The sequence below is a fragment of the Onychostoma macrolepis genome, chromosome 10, assembly GCF_012432095.1.
Source record: "Onychostoma macrolepis isolate SWU-2019 chromosome 10, ASM1243209v1, whole genome shotgun sequence".
In the NCBI taxonomy this organism is placed as follows: Eukaryota; Metazoa; Chordata; class Actinopteri; order Cypriniformes; family Cyprinidae; genus Onychostoma; species Onychostoma macrolepis.
Genome location: NC_081164.1, coordinates 7,815,649 through 7,838,888, shown reverse-complemented (window position 1 = coordinate 7,838,888; position 23,240 = coordinate 7,815,649). Strand labels below are relative to the sequence as shown.

The 23,240-nt window shown below is 38.2% G+C and overlaps 1 protein-coding gene across 6 annotated transcripts in view; it reads right to left on the bottom strand.

The window, feature by feature from the left end:
• Nucleotides 1-18,772, bottom strand: part of cux1a (cut-like homeobox 1a) — a 122,444-nt gene extending 103,672 nt beyond the window's left edge. For 4 of the 6 annotated variants that reach the window (XM_058789669.1, XM_058789672.1, XM_058789670.1 and 1 more), the window contains exon 1: nucleotides 18,272-18,737. In XM_058789669.1, the coding sequence (XP_058645652.1) occupies nucleotides 18,272-18,334 (63 nt within the window). In that variant the 5' untranslated portion in view covers nucleotides 18,335-18,737. Of the gene's footprint in view, nucleotides 1-18,271 lie in introns of all 6 variants that reach the window. The other 2 variants (XM_058789675.1, XM_058789673.1) reach the window with 2 other exon arrangements.
• Between the last annotated feature and the right edge of the window lie 4,468 nt (nucleotides 18,773-23,240).

The window sequence follows — 23,240 nt, the reverse complement described above, 5'->3', positions numbered from 1 at the left end:
TCCTGAAGTGGTTTGAGCGATCGGATTTATTTATTTTTCATTAAAATGAAGTTGTCTAGTAGATTGTGTTTAACACACAAAAGAGTGACACAGAAGTATAGAAATTCTACATTGATTTTTTTTTTTAAACTGTGCAGGGATCGGATCGGATCGGAATTGGCCGATACTCAGAATTTTCTGGATCGGATCGGATCTGAAAGAGTGGTATCGTTGCATCCCTAGGCATAATCATATCAAACCCGGTGTGATTACAAATTATAATGTCAATGATGACATCAAATGAAACGGTCCTCATGTGCTTTCACGATACTTTCATGGTGGAGGATATCAATTTAGCACTTACTACCTACAGGTCACTGTAAAAGAGAAAAAGAACAGCATGAACATTCTGTTAAATATCTCCTTTTCCACTCCAGTAAAGAAAAACGACATGAGAGTATGAAAAACAAAAGAGTTTTGAACGATTCCTTGTACACTTCTTGTACTTCAAAAATCACACACAAGTGCAAATATGTGAGAAACAGAATTAGTTCTTAAGCCCACAAGTCACTATATTCTCAAGCTCTGTGCTAAGTGTGGAGTATAGCGCTCGCAGTAGTAGTAGGCCAGAAAAGATGTAAGGCAGTGTGTGAGGTAAACAGTAATCTGGCTGCTATTGTGTTGGCACTGGTATGTGTGTGTATGTGTGTGTACTGGCTTTCTGCCATCGCTGGCTGTGACCTTAGAGAAGGTGCAGAAATACGACTGACCTTCAGCACGCCTCAGTCAATCAACCCTCATCTGAAACACTACACAAGTCCGACCTTCATACATCAACACAAACACTAGGTCTCTAACAGCATTAGATAAGGCAACAAAGAACTTTTGATTCGCAACAAGGCAGACATTTCCAAATGCTTTTAACGCCTCAAAAGTCAAAGTTAGGTGTTCATTTAGAGGGAATTTGTACCAAAAGTCTTGTTCAGTTAATTTATTTTCATACAACTGTGGTGATGTAGCATTATTAGCAACCACAAGAACTGACACATAACTGCTCACAAAAGTATAGTAAAGGAAGGGATTAAGAATGTGTCAGCAGAAACGTTCCTGAGCCCGGAGTGGAAAAGCTAAACTCAAACACTGACTCAGCAAAAAACGAGCTGCTAACTTTAGTTCAGCGAGTCGCCAACCCCCCTCGAGCTCCATCCCCACGACTCCACGCTGCCATAATATTCAGAACATTATTTTGATTGTGAATTTCCTTCCAATGCACATCTGCTGAGCTGCCCTGAACTCAGAATATGCTTACGTGCCATGTCTAAATACAAAACACAGTCAAAGGAATATGCAATATCGACATAATGGGAGACTGCTTGGGGAACCAAACTTACACAAACCATGAAAACAGACACGAAAGCAGCTGGGAAAAAAAAAAACATGACGAGGATAAATTGGAGGTGAGCACTATTTTAGGGGGCTTTTTGCTGTTTTTATTGATAGAACAGATGAAAGATCACAGGAAATGATTCAACTTGGGCCGCTAGCACAAACACGACTGTACGAAATGTTGGAACATGTGCACTGCGCATCAGGCCAACTGTTAGCGAGCACTTTTGATAAAAACACTTTAGAAATGTCAAGAGTATAGTACGGAGCCTAAAAGTGCTTTTGCATTTGCTCGCAAAACAATGGCGTTCTACACCTGAGAAACTTTGTGTTCGCATGCAAAACTATTATTTATTTTTAGTTTCTCAGAGAACACAACACATTTTAGAGAAAACGCAAAAGTTTTAAGAGTGAATGCAAAGTTTCTTTTTGCACGCAAAAATAAGCTTTGAAATATTCATCTTCCTCCAATCTTAATTTTATTCCATTACACTGTTCCCTCTGCAGCTGAATATAAATAAATATATTTGTATAAATTATTAAATTATTAAATAAATAAATAAATAACAGCCTTTCAGCAATATTGGCTCAATTTAGTTTTTAGTATTTTATTATATTTTTATTATTTATTTACTTTTTTTATTACTGAATATCTACTTAACTAGTGTCGTTGAATAATTTTTGCTTGAATAATTTGAATAACTTGTGTTTAATTAATTAAAATGATCTGAAGACTACATTCTATTGTTTTATTTTGATTAGCTAACTAGCCAATTTAATTAGCTTATATTAAAATGTGAAAAATATGAGTAAACGTTTAAAAAAGCATCCTGAATATATCAATATCTCAATATTTGTGAAACTGGTATGAAAAACTGGTTTTGTTTTGATTGTGGTATTGATATTGACTACTGAAAATCTTATGATTTATGACAATAACAGAACATTTTTACAAAATCACATTACCGCCTTTGTCGAATTGTGGCAAATACATGTTTATCGATGCATACTTTAACTCACTGGATGCTCTAGAGGCATTGATACAAAAAGCCTCTCATCTTTTTTGGTCTTTGTCTGCGAGACACAGAAGAACACCTCAGCCCTCATTACCTCAATAATGCATGAAATGCGCTGCAGCCCGCAGACTGAGCTCTCCAAACGCGTTAAGTATTTATCGTGAACAGAACGCTATCAGAGCCGTTTCTAAATGGGCCTTCCCTGCCAGCTCTTTTTCGATTATGTTTGAGGGAACGACTGACCACCTTGACGTCGCTGTTTTTGCTGAAACGCAGACGAGAACCTGCTGTGCACCTGCCTGGCTGTGTGTCTATATCCTAGCGACAGAGCTGCAAGAACAATTAAGCCCATCGACGCCAAATTAATCTGAGCACATCAGTGAAAGGCTGATAATCTCCGTGACCTATGGAGGGTTATTACCCCAGCACAAAACAAGCAACCTTATCCAAGATGGAGAGGGCTAGCGGTCGAACAAAATTAGCTGAAATAATGGTGTTTTTACAATGAAGCCATGTAATGAAAGTCAATGGGGTCCAATGTAGTTTTGCATCCCAACGTTGTTGGAAATATCTTCATTTGTGTTCCAGAGATGAAAGTCAGTCATATAAGTTTGGAACAGACATGAGGGCGAGTTCTCGAGGGTCAAACCTCTCAACGCTTCCCTTTCCGGCACAAACGATAGAGGAGGGGAGGAGATGTAGATGAGGAGAGCGCCGTGGAAATCCATCCATGCTTGTTTTCTTAAATTTGTTTTCCATTTCAAAGGCCGGGTTTGCAATTTCAGCAACCCTCTCGTCTCAATAACATCAGTCTGAATGGGATACAGGGAGCACAAGAGAGCAAGAAAGGGGAGAAATAAAGAGGCAGAGAGCAGAAGAGAGGGGTCCCCCTCTGTGTTGGCCAGCTTCCAGTGAAAGCTGTTCAGAACATGGGAAACATGGTGTCGCAGCGCAGTCCAATCAGCTCGTCTGGCCTGCGGTTTTCCCAGCGAGTACCGTCATGAGCGCTCCTCTCCTTCTACGGGTCCGCTTTCACTAGCATGCCTCCGGGAACAACAAACTCACGCTGCCAAAGCACGACCACACACGCGCACACATACACACACAATGGCAGATGCAAACGCATACACGCTCAAGTGAATGCACAAGTACTACCCCCTACTTTTTCTTAGGCCCAACTTTGCCAAAAATGTCAGTTGGATTAGTCAGCAAAGCAGTGCATGATGACTGGCTGTACGTGACGTCACCAGAGATACGAAGATGCTGAAGGCTAAATCACAACTAAAACAGAATAACAGTCACATGCAAGGTCCAAAAATTTACTTTTTATAAATTAAATGTGTGTCACCAAATAACATCGTAGACGCACTAACAACAGTAAATTTTACACTGAGGTAAAAGGTTTTTTTACAGCTAAATTTAAATAATTTAACAACTAAATGTGTCACCAAATAACATCGTAGACACTAACAACAGTAAATTGTACACTGAGGTAAAAGTTTTTTACACAGCAAAATTGAAACAATTTAACAATTAAATATGTGTCACCAAATAACATCGTAGACACACTAACAACAGTAAATTTTACACTGAGGAATTTGTTTTTTCTTAACAGCTAAATTTGAATAATTTAATTAAATATGTGTCACCAAATAACATCGTAGACACACTAACAACAGTAAATTTTACACTGAGGAATTTGTTTTTTCTTAACAGCTAAATTTGAATAATTTAATTAAATATGTGTCATCAAATAACATCGTAGACACACTAACAACAGTAAATTTTACACTGAGGTAAAAGTCGTAAGACAAGCATCTCAAGTCTCAGTGTTAGTTTGTTAGTAGGCGTTTTGAAAGTCTTTGATTTGAATCATTCACATCACTTATCTCAGATCATCATGTACTATAACGGTTTAATGGTCAAAAACTAACTTTTACCAGTATTAGTCTTGTGGAGTGTGAATTTTGAACCTTGGTCATGTGACTGTGCCGTCCTCAATACAAGCAACATTCCAGTGCTTCTGAACTTGTTTGAACTTCCTGGATGTGACAGATCACTATCAGATGTTTCTGGATGGATGCTCTAATTTGGAATTAGCATGAGATCAGTAGTTCAAATCTTAGAGCTACCAGCAGTGCAAATAGTGCAGAACATACTTCCCAGAGACTTGGACCAGCGACTCAGACAGCAACGGAAGTTACAGACCAAGTAAACGAGAGGCAAAACACGATGCTTCTACTCATCGAGTCACCAACTCTCATTTTTCTTCCCCCTCTATCTCTGGCCTCGGATGCAGGTCGCGTAAATCCATAACAATACGCACATTCCAGCGTGACAGATAATGCATCTCTCCATAATGGAGGTCTTGGATGCATTTGGAACGAGTATCTGTGTGTTTAACTGAGATAATACCTCAGTGTAAGTGAAAGTCCTGGATTAAAAGCGAATATAAGCCACCTGATTGCTCGGAAAGATAAAGCAGACCTCTAAATGAGGGATTGAGATGTTTTAGGTGGGCTGAGGTCTCAAATCATACCATCAGCACTGGATGTTCTGTTTCGTTCAGATCAGATTTTTTTCCTATTTTTCTTTCGATTGCCAATTCGTCTACACTGTTCTTATAAACAAGGCAAAAATAAGACAAAACAATGTGCTACTCATTCATACATATACACACACACATACATATTTTTTTTCTTTCTATCAATTTTGTATTAAATGTGTTTTAATTAAAGTAAACATGGTCAAAACACGCAAAATTATTTAAAAAAAAAAAAAGATTAAAAAAAAAAAAAGTCTTGCTGTGATTCACCTGTAAAACAAAGAACAAGAAATACAGATGTTATTGAGCTTATTTAATAACTGTAAAAAAAATAAGCAAAAATTATGGAAGACCGCAGGCACAGAGGCTTTTTGAGTATGTCGATATTTATAGTGATTTGTTTCTGTGCAGAGAGGTTCAAGTCTGTTTAATTATGCTGTAACTCCCAGGACGCACAGCGGTCTTTTTAAAAGCAAGTTGTTTGAAATATTCTCTGGCTGATGGCCAGGGAAGCCATCAGTGTCAGATGTACATATCGGCCTGCCAAGAGAAATAGCCTAGCCGAACTGAAGGCAAACACCTCAAACAATCCCGCACAGAGACTGATGACTATAACGCTGGCCATCATCTGTTTTCCCTCATCTTTTTTTAACTTGCAGAGTCACTGGGTAAATTTGGGAAATCGTACAAACACAAGTGCGATTTGCCAAATTCTGTTGATTTAAGGGGTGAGAAGAACAACAATGAAGGGTCTTGAAAAATCCCCTTTGACCACCAAAGGATGAAAATGTTGGGAGTTGCACAACAACATGGTTAAATGTGATCACGTCGATATAGGCCAGGTGTGACGTTCTCATAAATAAGCAAAAAGCCTCCTCGGCTAGCCTGCTATTTTCATTCCCTCTTGCTGAAATTCACCTGATATATTCGGTCCTCTGATCTCCGCGGATCTGTCTCTGATATCCCGCGGGACCGAGGAGAGCACATCCTCTGCCCGGCTGCTGTTAGGACTAATAACAACACCAACATCCCGCCAATCTCTCCTCACTTCAAGCTAGGCCAGCCAGCCAGGGGCCAACACACACACATCTGACCAAGTACAGTCCATTTTCAGACACTTCCTGCTAAAAATAATTACCCTCCTGGAGACAGAACCTCGCTGGAGGCTGCACAGACATTTTGTATAAAGAGAGAGAACAAGGGGATGAGGAAGTGCTGGAATTAAAGGGGCAGTGTGTGTTGCATCGTCTCCCTGGACTGGAGACGCAACGATCCCGGCACGTCATTGTCAGACTGCCGTTGTAGCCATAGCTCCTGAAAAGCAGAGTAAGGGTTTACCTTTCCCTAAAGTAAATATTACAGGTAACAGAGAGTTTACACTGGATATGAATGGATACTCAAGTTTGAGACTTTTTGGCGATTTTAAGAAAAGCTGGATACAAACTAACAATGCCTCAGTAGCTAATACTGAAAATGTATGTTATGTTCAATATTATTTGACTGGTGAAATAATTGGTTGGGTTTTTTTTTTTTTTTTGGCTATTTAAGTTTCCAAAAGTTACTAAAGTTTTGTGACTGCTCTTCAGGACACACCTAGAAAAATGAGAAAGTTAAGATGGATATTTTAATAAAAATGTTTGTCCATTAGAGCGAACTGGCTCACAACACTATATCTTCAGTCAAAACAGACATCCCCACATGCAAATGTTTAGTAAAAAAAATATGCAGGTAAATATTAGAGCTACTAATTTTTTTTTTTTTTTTTAAAGTTAGTAAATAAAGCTTATTACATAAAAAAAAAAAAAAAAAACTGAAATATGCTCATTTTATTGAGAATAAAATTATTACTTTTAAATAGAATTATACTACATTTTACATGAATATTTTACTTTAAGCTGGCAACATTGATTGTTTGGTTGAAACCAACTACTAGGCCCAAAAATGAAAATTCTGTCATTAATTACTCACCCTCATGTCGTTCCAAACCCGTAAGACCTTCGTTCATCTTCAGAACACAAATGAAGATTAAGATTTTTACATTTTTGATGAAACCCGAGACCTTTCTGACCCTGCATATACAGCAATGCAACTACCATGTTCAAGGCCCAGAAAGGTAGTAAGGACATCATTAAAATAGTCCATGTGAAGATGAACGAAGGTCTTACGGGTTTGGAACGGCATTCAGAATTTTCATTTTAGGGTGAACTAACCCTTTAAAAGTCTGGAAAAAAGAAACATATTGCGATACTAAATAACAATTAAAAAACTGGGAAAATCATTATAAAAAAACTGCTGAGATAGCGAATATCATTAAAAGTCTGGGGCAAAAATAATCATTTAGCTAAATTATTATGGCCTACATCTGAAGAAACATCAATGTTTTGCCATATGTACGATCATAGATAACAGTAACGTTCATACCTCGACAAACAACTCAATTTGGAGGTGTGACCCTTCCCTAGACCCCCCCGTCTGTAACGATATGTAATAGCGAGTCATCAGCAGAACAAATCAGCAGAGCAGCGCCGGGGTCACTGTTTCTCCACCCCCCCAACATGGAAATCCATGTCAGTCTCCCTCCCCATGGGCACCATTTGAAAGCTTAATATCGTTTTCCAGCCACTAACGGCATCTGGCTTCCATTTCCACTCCTCCTGGAGGTTTTCAGGTCACTAATAATAACTGTTTCAGGCAAAAGTGAAAGTTCAGCCAAAGTCTAGCTCCAAGCCAGATCAGGGAGCCCTGCTGCCGCTGAGTGTGAGGTGGAGCTGCCCGGTTCCCTAGGCACTGCGGGCCCCCGCAGAGGATTTGTTTTGTTTGGGTTTTTAAAGTGCTGAGCCCAGGCTGGCAAGGGACGTCTGGAGTAAAACCCAAAAGTGTGTGTGTGTGTGTGTGTGTGTGTGTGTGTGTGTGTGTGTGTGCGCGAGTGTGAGAGTAAGACAGAAGGGAAAAAGTGCGGACAGGAGGTTAAAGGGTCTCCTGATTATTTCCCATTCTCACAGAGCACTTAAACCACAGCTGGGTGCAAACTCTTCGCCATGGCTACCTGAGACTCTCTGAGAATAGTAATGGAGCAAGACGGCACTCGAAAGTTCTGAGGTGAACTCTTCCGGAAACTTTGAGACGTTCCGAAACGCTGTCTTTCCCCCCTCAACGGTTCAGACCGTCCTGCTGGGGAACCGCGAAGAGCCGGTCTAAAATAAGTGCTTCCAAAACCTCACCTAACTTTGACTGGTCTTCCTGAGACCAGACAATAACTGTGAGGAGCAAATTGAAGCGTAATGTTTATTTTCTCAGAAACCGCACTAAATTCTTCCAACCAAAAAAAGTTCCCTGCTCTGAGCTTTAGAAATACTCTCTTACCCTGTTCTGTGCAGAAACAGAAGAGGATCCAGAGAGATCTGGTTTATGTTCCCCTGTTATGAAGATTAACCTTCTTTATGGACACAATTACTCATCCGTACAGGATAAGACCGCGGCTAAATTAGGAGCCACCATCATATCACATAATGTACTGAGCATCTGGGGCTCCTCAAGAATAAAAACTCCTCTAACAGTTTCCAACAAAAACTCCTGTTTTTACAGACACACTATGCTCATTAGATTATAGAGTTTAAGTGAGTTTGCTTAATTATGCTTTTGGGGAAAAAAACAAAAAAAGTTATTTGTTCTAACAGCGCACTCACTTTATACACTACTGTTCAAAAGTTTGGGCTCAGTAAGAATTTTTTTTTTTAAAGAATTTTTTTTATTTATTTTTTTTTAAGCAAGGATGCAATAAATTGATCAAAAGTGACAGTAAAGACATATAAATGTTAAAAAGACTGGAGTAATGGCTGCTGAAAATTCTGATTTGTCATTACAGGATTAAATTACTTTTTAAAATATTAAAATGGAAAATGGTTATTTTAAATTGTAATAACATTTTAAATATTACCATGTCACTGTATTTTTGATCAAGTAAATGCAGCCTTGGTGAGCATAAGAGACCAACTTTTGAACAGTCATGTAATTATATAACAAACAGGTCGAGTTAAAAATAGTTTATACAATATTTAGAATCTTGAGTTGTGCTTAGGACAGCTCGTGAATGCATTTTTAATATAAAGACTGCAACACTCTGACAACTTTTCTAAGAATTCATAAAAGATAGCAAAATAGCAAAAAATACACAACTTGAATCCTACAAAAAAGGTACAACTTCTATAGATTGATTAAAAACAATCTAATTTATTACAATAATGGATAGGTTTACGGGTTACATTTAGATGACACATGTGATTTCTTTCAATTTTGAAATTATTAGCTTCTTATGAGACCAGGCTGAAAGACTCCCTAAGGAAAAGTTGGGGGTCAGGTGACCCCTGAACCAGCCTATATTATTCACTTCTTTCTTAAAGGGATAGCTCACCCAAAAATGTAAATTCTGTCATCATTCTTATGCCGAGCACAAAAGAAGATATTTTGATGCACCAAACAACACTGGGTCCCAGTGTATAGGCAAAAAAACAAGGAACAACATAAGGGTGAGCAAATGATGACAGAATATAACAATAACTAGACTAGTTGCAGTTTTTAATGTAGTTTTGCACATGCCTAAACCACAGAATTCTAAAGGCCACAAGGCCTCAAAGCGACTCCATACAGACTACTTTTTTACCTTTACTTTGAATATAAATCAGGCAAATGCACCACAATGAAACGTATAAAGGTTGCTGTGCGTGTGCCCTTCCTTCCAGTTCTTATTGAGGAAGGCTATTTATATCTCTAGGATTACGCACACGGCACAAGGTTAAAAAAAATTTGGCATTGGAGTCTGGAGTGGAACTGTGTCTGGGTCTGCTGGTTAATCCATTCATTTAGTTGCAAAAACACCTGTTTATGCTCGAGACAGCTAAGTTAAACAGCAGTCCAGATGTCTCTCGACAGAACGCGCGAGACTGTCGGACAAAAGAGTGTGTCACCTTACGACAGGTATCCTGATACTGCCGTGGCACTTTCTCATTTGGCAATCAAACCGAGGCTGCGTGCCAACCAGAGAGAGTCTGAATGTGAAACGAATGAAAGTGAAGCAGAAACACGGAGTGCAAAAAGAAAAAGAGCTTGGGTCGCCCCCCCAAAGGGTTGGCATCTTATGTAACCCAACACAAATGTGATTCATCCTTCATCTGAACACACAAGCTGTGAATGCCCTCTCTTCCCGCAAACAGTCTTCAACGTCAACAATCCGCAAACCACCGACTGCACAAAAACACTCTCTCGGCTGCTGTCAGAAATACCAACCGGCAACGCGAAACACAGGCCACAGCTGACCTACTTATTCACACCTGATTATGCTGGCACACTACACACAATGCAATATGGCGCTACATCCTCTGGCCCATGCCGCGGTCAGCAACAACGCAGGGCTGTTTCAGCAGTCTGAGTACATTTACAGCTGACGGCCACTGATGGAAACTCCGGCTTTTCAATCATCTCTCACAGCAAGCGGTAAGAAAGTGAGAGAGAGAGAAGGAGAGCGAGAGAGATAAAGGGAGAAAGAGAGGTGCGCGCCTCCTCCTCGCCTCAGCTGAAATGGACTGTTCATAGCCCCCTAAGAGCTGGGCTTTTATCAAACATGGCATGTGAGTGAGATTCCAGCCTCTCGAGTCTCCCACACATTAACAGTTCCAACTGCGAGTCTTTGCCCGCTGCCGCCGCGTGCGATCGATACTCTGATATTTAAAGAGCAAATACAATCTCTATTTTTCAAACAAAATCTCGCCCAGTAAATTATCGAGCGAGGAACGGCGTCTGCCTGCTGTTTGGACAGAATACGAGATCATGACGAGTCATTTTGTGTTAAGATAAATAGCGTTTTGGCTTCACTGCTAGCTAGTTTCACCAGTCACTCACAGGTGAAGTCAATGAAAAACGGCAATTTACAACTTTGTTTAAAATAAAACCTGGAACTTGTATTTGGAAAAATACACTCAATTTTCAATTGATTTTTAAGTGGAGTCACCGATTACAGTTTAACATTAGCACTAGCTAGTTTCACCAATAATTTGTGTTTGAAGTCAACAAGAAACAGTTTTTGCAAATTATTTTAGTTACAATTTAAGGAGAACAAAATGTTCAACGATGTAGGACGAGAAAAATTAGTTTAGTGGCGTCATTTTGGAGATGGAGCAACTTATGAATAAACTTCACAAAGACAAACATTATTATTTTGCAGATAAAACTTTCAATGAGACCTGGAACATGTATTTAGTAAGTAGCCTAAATACAGTCAATTTTGATTTCATGTTGATTTTAAGAGGCAAAGTTGTCAATAATTAACAGTCTCGTTAAGTACTAGCACCAATAATTTGTGGTTGAATTCAACATTAAAAAGTGTTCACAACCATTTGTTTGTCTGTAATGTGACATAACGGGATGGAATAGCCTATTCAAATGATCTATAAAAGGGTTTTAACTCAATAGATTTGACTGAAACAAGCAAAGTTGGTGAAAAGACGTTAGTTTAAAAGTCGTTTCAGACTCTCAGCTAATTATTGTACTATAAAGATTACGAAGACAAACATTTTAACATACACAAATGAATAATTCAAATTAAAACTAGGAACAAATGTATTTTTATAATTTTGATTACATGTTAACTTTAGAAAACAAAGTTTCATGGCTTGCAAAGTTTCGCAAGTTTCCGAAAAATTTGCAGAAAAATTCAAATTAGAATAAACCAAGGGTTGCTGTAAACCACATATTGACCACCGGCGACAACAACGAGATGAAAAAGCATCAGACACAGGAAGATGCACCTCATTAGTTTTATGCACAGTAAAGTCAAAAGCTTTGTCAAGGCCTTTGATCTCTGCGGTAGTGATTTTTTAAACATATCTGCGGCGAATTAGGGTGGAGCGGAGGAGCCACGAAATGGCAGCAAAGACTGGGAAAAAAACATGCACTTCTCATCACAGAGTTGGTGAATCTTGTCTGAAAACAATGGATCAGATTGCAGTGCGAAATGTTCAACGACGGGGTAATCATAACAAATGCTAGCGTGATCCAGCTAGGTTTAAAATGGTTGTTTATGACAGAATCTAAATGTACAACCTGCATGAAAGCACTGTAATTTTTGTTTAATGTAGCCATTAAACCGATAAATCCAAATGACATGGAACAGATAACATGGAACAAGATGACAGTCGTAATGATTCTTAAGTATAAAATCTGTTTTAAGTGACAATATACAAAAAGACCATTTGGACTAAACTTCCCTTTATCTCTCACTCTCTCCTTCGCTCAGGAAAGAGGGCAATCGGAGCAGATCTCTTTCCCATGGCTCTTAATTCAGAACTACTTCCCTCAAACTCTTTCCAGATGTTTCTGAACAGAAGCAAATAAAACGCTGTTCTAACCTTTTTCCACAGTCTATCACAGTAATAACCTGACGCATTGTTTTAACACTATTTTACATAAATATTATTCAGCAGTCCATTTTCTCCCGTTCAGGGCTTTAAGTAGTTTTTCAACGACCACCAGGAAACAATGCTCCAGACCTTTATTTAAACAACAAGGAACTGACGTTTTCTAACAACTTCAATCTGTAATTTTCATGTTACAATTTGCGATCGTACAGTTGTACAAGTCAGCATTAACTGCCATTTCAACCCATTTTACTTTTGTAATTTGACATTTCCAAATGAAACAATACTCCGCAAAAAAAAAAAAAAAATAAATAGGTTAGAACTTTTTATCAATGAGGAATAAATATCAAAATATAATACATATATATATATATATATATATATATTAATATTAAATATCAAAAGCTACACTTAATGTCAGTGTCAGCTAAAAAAAAAACTAAATAGCTGTTTGACTATTAGTTACATTATCAAATACAGTGTGGCCTTGGTGATGTCAGCAACAAAGGAAAGTAGGGAGCAAAGGGAGCAAATTTAATTAAAAAAAAAAAAACTCTCTTATTTTGAAATAAAATGCACAGATAAATCAGTCACAATAAAACCAGAAACACTCATCAAGAAAATATAAAGAGTCTATTAGATTTGCATGACTTCAAAATGACTTTTTAAAAAGTTGAATACAGAAAAAGACCATTATAGTGCCATTAAACTTTAGTTTTCTTTTGCAATTTGCCCTTTTCCTCAATTCAGCTGCTGCAAAACAAATCAGAGGCGTTAAATTCCTTCAAACTGGAAGAATTTCCAGAGTGCACGGGCACGCAGACCAAACACGCCATAAAGTACGAACGAAAGGAAGTGAGAAAGAGAGAAAAAGAGAGGAAGAGAGAAGGGCTGGGAGGGGCGAGCGCTCTCATCCCCTCCTCCAACTCGAGCTCTATTTGAAATGGACGGCTAATTATGCTGGTGGCGTCAGAGTTCTGGCTTCCCTGTGTGGGGCGGGAGGGGAACGGCCCCCCTGTGAAACCCCAGCCCTCAGACACAGCAAAAGGGGGCAGTCAGTGAGGTAATGACCGTGTGTATGAGCGTCTGAGAGAGGGTGACCGAGAGAGAGAGAGAGAGAGAGAGAGAAAGAGTGTGCTGGCACATGGCCTCCCCCCCGATTCCCATGGCCACTGAATTCTTCCTGCCATCTTTATCTCCAGCAAACGAGTGCAGACCGATCAGCAAAGGAAAGAGGGGTCAACGCGCACACCACCGACCAGCCTATAAAAAGCACTCGCTTAAAACACTTCATTAACTATTTAGTCACTTCATATTTCATATTCCAGTAAAAAAACACGTATTTATTTATCTATAATATATATTTAAGCACACACAGCTTTATCGTATACGCAAGCTAAAATACATGGGGGGCCGGTGAACTGCCTTAGGAATGATTTGATTCCCTCTTCAGACCGAATAAAAATACATCATCATCAAGCATTTATCACACAAGAACCGAGTCCCCTTTAAAGGAGCAATACTCAGGCCACCATTGCTGGCCTACGATGATCACATGAGATGGCAGACAACAACACAGGGAGAAAAAAACACTTCTTATTTTAGATCGCAGCACCTCCTGGAGCAGGTAATTCAAATACTGTGGGACTATCAGCATCTGGGCTGAACTAGTAGTAGAACAAAGGTGCTCAAGTACCAGATCTGAAAGTGCTAACCTATTCCTTTCAGCAACAAGCACTGCTACTTTTTAATAACCAAAGCAAGGCAACAGACTGAATCTCCTGTCACACACAGGAAAGGTAACTGTACTGTGAAACCACTACAGATGGATCTATACTGCATATGTTGGTCTAATAGTTATTTGTCATGTCTTTACAAATATGGGAAGGCTATTAATGTATACAATTCACACAAAAGTTCTTTTCTGTACAATTCAGTCAAATTTAGACAAAAAAAAAAAATTTTATATATATATATATATATATATATATATATATATATATATATATATATATATATATATATATATATATATATATATATATATATATATATATATATATATATACACACACACACACATATATATGAAAGTCAAATCAAATAATATATTCATTTTTTTTCTCAAAAGTGCATATTAACACTCAAAGGGCCTCACATAATTTATTAAGTCAATTGAACTGCTTTATTATAGTGTTAATGTATTTCTAGAAGAAAATAGTTTTTTTCTGTACAATTCAGACAAATGACTTTCCTGACACAAGCAGCAAAGGACACGGTAAAGTAAAACCACTACAGACGGACCTTATGCTGCATATCTAACACTGTAGAATTACTGTATTTCATCAAATGTAGAGCAAATTATGGTCACACTTTATTTTAAGGTCCAGTTCTCACTATTAACTTTGACTTTTGCCTCAAACTCCCAATTGGCTGTTTATTAATAGCTAGTAAATTAGTTAAGTTTAGGTATGGGTTAAGACTAAGATGCTGAATAAGGCATTAATAAATGCTTTATAAGTAGTAATAATATACAGCCAACATGTTAGTAATATGCATGCTACTAAATAGTAATAATTGTTCCTTAAATGAAGTGTTATTAGCCTACACATCCAAAAATGTTTTTTGTTGCAGAATTTATTATCAGTCTAAATACAAGAGTCAATTTAAATGCTTCACTATATTCTTTATGAAAGTGAAAAGGCTACTAATTTTCATAAGTGTTTTTGTTTTGTTTTTTGTCAAATTTCTGTCAAATTCAGACCAAATGATATGTCTTGAAATGTTTTTGGTTTCCTCAAAGTGCATACCAAAAACAATCAAAGGGCCTCGCAGAATTTATTATCAGTCTAAATTGTGAAATTAGACAAATACAAGAGTCAATTGAAGTGCTTTACTTTGAGGCTAAATTTGGAGAGGCCACACGCAAATATGTGTGTTGTTTTGGGGCCTCATATATAGTTGGCTTGGTTTTGAAGTGGTCAGGATCCGAGTCTGTGTGAATGTGTGGGGTGGGCTCCACAGAGACGCTGTTGTTCTATTCATCTTTCATGTCAGCATTAAAACCATGCCTAAAAGTGGTTTACCCGCATTTTCATAGACACGTGGAGTCATTCCTGCTCACTTTTTAGGGACTTTCCCCATTCTTTCAAATCCAGTCAGGTGTCAGTCAGACAGTTATTATTAAAACAGTCAAAATACAGGTGCTGGATTCATTAAGTGATGTTTAATGAAAACACTCCCATCTGCAAGTGACGAACCTCCTTAAAAATATTCAAATATCACACATCATTCCTGTACTCGTCCCATAAATTATTAACCAAGATTACAAGTTATCTGTTAATTATCTTTTACAGTAAGAAAAGTGGATGACAGCACATCCAACTATGAGTATAACGTCTGGCAGCCTAATCTCCTAAAACTCTTCACAGGCGTACAGTAGAAGATCTCAAAGATATAGCAGCACCATTCATACGGTAACCACACAGAGGAACCGAAAAACGCAACAGATTACGCTCGTATGGTGTTTGGGTACACAGTGTACCGCAGCCGGCCCATGTGCCCCTCATTAAAGATATCAAACACATTTTAAAGTCATCACAGGGGCCCAACGCAGGTCCAGACAAGAGACACAGCTCACATCTTGATGGTGGCAGAACTGCCTGCGTCAATCGCTAATCTCTTCACGTTGACGCACGAAAACTCAGGACCACACATCAAGTGAGGTACACTTACACCTCACCTGCACTCGCAGACCTCAGAGCCACGTGGTGACAGGAGGCGGCAGGTGACACCGGCAATCAAAAAGTTGGTGATATTTGAGACCAAAAGGTCTGTTCGGAGTCACAGGGAAATTATAATTAAGATGACTTTATTCCACTGTCTGCTGCGGTTTTTGCAGGGTAATATGAGACATCTGATTCACATCGAGGCGTCAATTAAGCATAAATCAGTGAGGTTAATCAGAACAAAACAAGAAACAAACTCATTTAAAATATTCTGAAAAATAAGATTTGAATAGAAGAGACACAAAAGTAGCAAGAGAAAAAACAAGATGATAAATAGTGTCCGTGACATCATCAAAGCCTGAACTCGCTGATGCCAGTTCTTATCAGCCTGGGAGACAGATAGAGAGAGAGAGAGAGAGAGAGGTAGAGAGAGGTAGAGAGAGAGAGAGAGAGGTAGAGGTAGAGAGAGAGAGAGAGAGAGAGAGAGAGAGAGAGAGAGAGAGAGAGAGAGAGAGAGAGAGAGAGAGGTAGAGAGAGGTAGAGAGAGAGAGAGAGAGAGAGAGAGAGAGAGAGAAGGAGAGAGAGGGAGAGAGAGAAGGAGAGAGAGAAGGAGAGAGAGAAGGAGGGAGGGAGGGAGAGCATTGAAAATTTAGAGTCACCACATCAGAATATGCCCAGCTGTGTGTGTGGTCCTTTTATGTTCAACACTATATGTCTGAACTGAACCCTAATTGAATAAACGATTTTCCTAGAACACAACATAATCAAGCAGCAAAGCATCTGACATGCAACGAGTCGGGCAATGTTTGACTATTACAGATTAATGTTACACAAAATCTGAATAGCATCTCAAAACATACTGCAACACATGCACATATATAGTATTCTACATTTTGCTTTAATTTACGTTTATATTAGCATATTTGACAAAAAATATATACATATTTCCAACATGTGTAGGAAAAAAAATCTGAAAAATCTTCTATACTTTTAACGTAGGAAACCTAATCGATCTAAAAAGCTCGTTTTCGTGTTACTATCGAATGATATCGATTTTTAAATAATACGATATCGATTTTTAAATGACTCGGGACGCCTATGAAGATTTATAAATGGTTACTGGTATGAGGAAATTTAAAGTTCGATCGGAAAATAGGTCAGCGATTTTTTTTTTCTAGCTAAGCTTTGCGACCTCAGTTCATAAATACATAAACTCTTAATCAATAATTGATATAATCATGGGTCTATTGTTTATGCCTAACCAAACGCGACAAACGCACTCCATACTCCTACAGCAAGAACACTACAAATAACGAAAGAGTTCTGACTTTGACAACTAATCAATTTTAAAAACCAACACCACAACGTTAAACCAAAACAACTGCAGAGCAAACCGAATCGTTACGTTCCCACCTGCGTTTAAACACTCATTCGATCCATATTTCTGTAAAACGACTTAAACGCAAGTTATATGTGAAGAAAAAGACAAGACTGAGTGAAATGGCATTAATTTGTGTTAATGAGCCATTTAGCCGGGCTCTGTAACTGAATAACGAAATAAACCGTCTTTTCTAGAGTATCACATCTATATTTCCCCAAAACGTTCATCTGATCGTGTTTGTTTATTGTTTTGTGTTTAATTGTTCCTGTCTGGCGCAGGTTTAGCAGCCAATTCCGTCTTCACTTTAAACTTACCTACTAAGCTGAACTTTGCGTTTGCTAACTTCATAAACTTCTAAAGTCACACAAAAAGTGCTAGTAAACAATAAACGAGGTGAAATCTCAAAAGGAAGGCAGTCTAACTCCTCTCTCGTTACTAAGCAATAACGTCTCGGTCCAGCACAGCGCCACCCGTGTAGCGCGACACACTTCTAAACACAAAATTATTTCAACAAACATACTATCTAAATCTCTTCGGCACAAACTATTCCCAAAACATCCCGGAGATGGAAAGAAGCGGGAAAGAATCGGGAAACCTAAGGGCTCCCGTTGCCAAAGTGGCCGCATCCACCTTGACCGTGATGGTTGATCGATGGGAATTGAACAAAGAGGATCAATTTCCGATCAGCGCGAGAGCCGCTTTAATCAATGGGCACCGAACCCGGCGAAAGCGCCGACGCGAGAGCAACGCGCCAGCCTCTCAGCGCGACGCTCCCCGGGACCGGCTCACCGGCACACACCGCGAGTACAAAGCGAAAGGAAGCTGACCTGGAGCTGCTGCAAATCAAAGCCTTTCCAATATTGAAACATCGATCCCGCATTGGCCGCCATCTTGAGACATATTGAGACGGAATGAAAGGCTGATAGAGAGAGCGCGAGAGGGGCTGGAGTTCAGCGCGAGAGAGAGAGAGCGAGAGAGAGAGGCGGGGGAGCGCGCGCAAAACACGGAGCGGAGCGGATCGAACGGCTCGGGCGCGCGCGGAACGGAGTTATCGAACGAACGCCGACCTGCGATATTGAATAGGGCTACTGAAAACAATTATTGAGAGCGTCCTCAATAAAAGGCAGAAAACGCGGGATGGAGTTTCCGCGTTCAGTCGAGCTCCCCGTGGCGCAGGAGCGGGAGGGGGATGCTGGATACGTTTTCAACCGTTAAAAGACGAGAGTTTATACGGTTATTGATTTTTTATTAGCACTATAGATATATATTACGAGACGCTGATCAGATCTGACGCGATCATGCGAGCAACGCGAACGCAACGCGCCGCTCGAGCGTTTTTATGTTTCTCATGGTCAGAGGAAGAACCTTCTGGCCTGTCGTTGTGTTCGTACACCTGATATATTGATTTCTGATTTGTTTTTATTTTTAATCCTGTTGAAAACACATCATGTGCTCATGCGTGTACGCAGTTGTCTTATAATGTTTTTGATGTTGGTCGTCTACATGTCCAGCTACCCTCTCTCTGTACTCAAAAACCAATACATCTATTATATTGATTTTATGGGCATTCTTGCGTGAAGAATGTGGACACAGAGATCGATAGCTTAAAACGAAACACAATCTAACTGTTCTCCATATAGATACTGCATGAAGCGATATGCATTTTAAATGGTTATGGACGGTGTTTAAGATGGTGGCAGTAGATGATTTGATGTTATAACATAAAGCCTTGTCCGGTCGATTCCTGATGAATTGTAAATACTGCTTTTGAACTTGAACTTGGAGAACAGCGCCCTCTATTGTACGCGTGTAGGATCGTTTCACCTCATTGTTGATGATACATGGTGATGATCCAAAGTAATCGTATTAATTGTCACAATTAATGATGATAACCAATCATTGTTTAGCCAACAGTGTTAATTGCTGGACAGTGATTACATGAATACATATTGTAAAATTATTATTATTATTATTATTATTATAAAATTAGCGGTAAAAATTCAATACTACTTAGCCAGTGATTATACTATTAAATTATTTTAGAATAGCAATTATTGTATATATAATTATATGTATATAATAATTATATGTATGTATGTAAAAGTAAAATAATTACAATTACAATTCTAAAATAATTTAATAGCTTAATATAATTTAATACATATTAAATCATTTATATATATATATATACACTAGTCAACATTTGAAGTGGATCAAAACCTTTCATCAAAGTTGTCCTAAAACCTAAAACCAAAATGCGTTCTTGTCTTAGGACAACTTTGATTAACTTTTTTTGATCCACTTCAAATGTTAACTACTGTATACATACATATATATATATATATATATATATACACACACATACATACATACATACATACAATTAGTGATGTTAAATCATGAAACTGATTATGCTCATTTCAAAATACATTACTTATTTTGTCAAATTTAATATGATTAATTTTGCATTTTGTGTGTGTGTGTGTGTGTGTGTGTGTGTGTGTGAACTGTGCACACAAACATATATATAATAAAATATTAATATTAGATATTCGTTCACTCTTTCTCATATGTGTGTGTGTGTTCATCCAAAGTTAATATGTGGTGAATCTTTTCCTCTTTTACTGTTTAAAGGTAATACACTTAATACACTGTCAAAAATGGTGGAAACAATGCATAGAAACCATCAATTTTCCCATCCATTTACTTGTCACAATAATAATATTGGTAATTTCTACTTGCTTTTATAAGCTTTCAACTCAGTTTCAATATGGGTTGTCACTTTGACCACTTTGATTGTAATTCAACGTTATTGTCATCACGCAAAGTCCCACAATTAACATCTAACATGTGCTTAAACAGTAACACAACATTTAAATAAGAATTGTGTTAAATAAGAAAACCGCAGAATGTACCAAAGTGCTGTACAATACAATATGGTACAAAAATACAAAGAAAAACAATACAGTTAAATACAATAATAGAAAAACATATATCTAATCTTATTAGAAAACAGTTTTTTTTTATTTGAAAACATTTTGTGGTACCATGCAAAAAAAAGAAAGAAAGAAAAAAAGAGTATGTATAGGTACACCAGGAGTTCCTGAGTCACCAGTTTCATCTGTAGAGCAGCCCTGACTCTCACCCTCACCACCACACACAGACACTTAAAGAGAGAGGATGGGGGTTTCAGTTCAGACCCGCAGGGTGGAGTGAGAATTGGAAGCTGAGAGAGTCCCATGGCTCCTCATAAGTGCTCCTCCCCTCGGTTCCCCTCACTGAGACACCAGGGGAGCTGCGCAGGAGAGCCGGTCCCACTGGCGGTTTGTTTTTTCAGGCCCACTGGAGCCTCTGAGCACCCAGCCCCCCTCTCTCCACCCAGGCGTGCGCACACCTCATGGGAGCACAATTAAGAGCTGTCTTTCCTGCCTGCCGAGCTGTGGAGGACTCCCTCCTCTACCCTTCCCCTTTTTTAATCAAATAAGCCTCCTCTTGAGGCTAGTCCTCGTTTAAAAAGTCGGCATGCAGGATTAGATTTTAATTATGGAGATGCAAAGACATGGCAAATGAACATAATGAAGAGACAAGCAGAGATGTGAGGAGGGCATTGTTCTGGGGATGTGTGTTCATGACTGTTTCCACATGCACACCTGGACATGATATTTAGTCATAAACAATAAATCTTTACCATAAATACTCATGTACAACATTTGAAATGTAAATTGCTTGCATATTGTGTAATAGTCTATGAAGTTCGAACTATAGTTGTGCAGGTAATATATTTTGTAGTGGAGGATTATAAAAACTTGTACAACTGCTAAACTGCTCCATCTGCAGGCAAACAAACTACAAATGAATACTTACTTCAAACTAAATTTAAAACTTCTAAAAATATAAAAGTATATATACATACAGTATATATGACATTTGACATATGTTTATATATGACATTTATAAACATAAAATGCACTTATATATATAAACATTAAATAAAATAAACGAACTGAAATGAAATAAAATATTTAAAAAACATTTTATTTCAGCTAGTTGTTGAGTTTAAGTTAAAGTACTAAAATAATTAAAACTAAATGAATTAAAACTGAAAACTAAAAATGTATAAACTATATAAAAAAATGATTAAAAAAAAACACACAACAAACTATAACTAAAATGAAAATGAAGTCAGAAAATATAAAATGTAAATGTAAAGGTTTTTTGAAAATCAAAATATTAACAAAAACTGATAGTATATCAATGATGCTACAATAATACTAAAACACACTCAAACACATAAATTAATTTAAAAAGTCTTGAGTACTTGATCCTTCATATTTGTTTATTTTTAGAAAAAGAACAGGCCTGACACACACACACACACACACACACAAAACCTTTTGGAAATCTACATATATGACCATAGACATTTTACCAGAGAGATCAAAACGTAGCCCAATTACCTCACTTTACCATAAAGAACAATAAGAGGAACATCAAATATGACTAAAAATAAAGAGATCGAGGGCAGTGTGTCATCATCTCTGTGTTGTCATATAAAGCAGCATGTATTTACAGGCCTGTCGAGGTGTGATGGAACCATATGGCTAATGTGATTGACAGTAAGAAGCAGCTGTGGGAAGCTGACACTTCCCTGCCATGCTCCCGATCAGTTGTGTTATTGCTAGCACACATAAGCAGACCTTGACTCCTTCTCGCCCCCCACCTGCCAGTCACACACCTAACATGGGCACGCTCCCTGTCGTGACCACACACACACACACACACACATGCACAATGCCAAGCAGGAGATCACAGCGACATTCCAAACATCCCATGGTGCAGTTCTTCTCCACAGCTCTTTTGGCCAGTGTTCGTTCAGTTGTCTGTGAGGACACTGCTAAAACAAGCTTTACACAGTCTGCTGCCGTGCCGGATAGCTGGACAGATTATTTACGGCAGTCTGACGGCACATTACTTGGCTGTTTGTAAGAGCACATTTAAATCTGGCAAGCATGGGATGACTGGCTATATTTGTAGAGCTGAGAATGGCTTTTGTTCAGTTCGATTGTTCGCTACAGATAATGGGAGACAAAGTAGAAACAATTTGTTCATAAGAGTTGCATGCCAAATTAAAGCCAAGAGCTTGACTGCGCTCACATGTAAAGATGACTGGATTCAAATGGATGAGTTCCATAAGTGTATGTTCCAATAATGTGCAATCATTTTGCCCTGTACATACAGATCAATCGATTAAAATTCACAGCCTTTTCATAAATAAAGGTTTTGAGAGTCCAGCCTCAAATATGTTGTGGTGTTGCTTATATACACATGTATTTTCATTGCAATTATACAACCCCAATTCCAGAGAAGTTGGGACATTTTGTAAAGTACAGTAAAATCAAGAATCTGAGATTTATTCATTCTTAACTTTTATTTAATTGACAAAAGTACAAAGAAAAGATTTCCAAAGTTCCTCATCACTTAGTGCCAAATTTCACAAAAGAAAAGTGTAAAACAAATCGAAAATCACATTCGCGATGCAAAATTGCAAAGAATTTAGGTCTTTAACCAAGTACCATACATAATATTGTGAAAAGATTCAGGGAATTCAGATGGAATGGACACAAGAAACTGTCATGCTGTGGTGTTAAATATAGCCACATGGGCTCAGGAGTACTTCAGAAAACCACTGTCATTTACCACAGTCTGCTGCTGCATCAAGAAATGCAACTTGAATCTCTGTTACTCAAGGAGAAAGCTATACATCAATTATATGCAGCGATACCAGTTTCTCTGGGC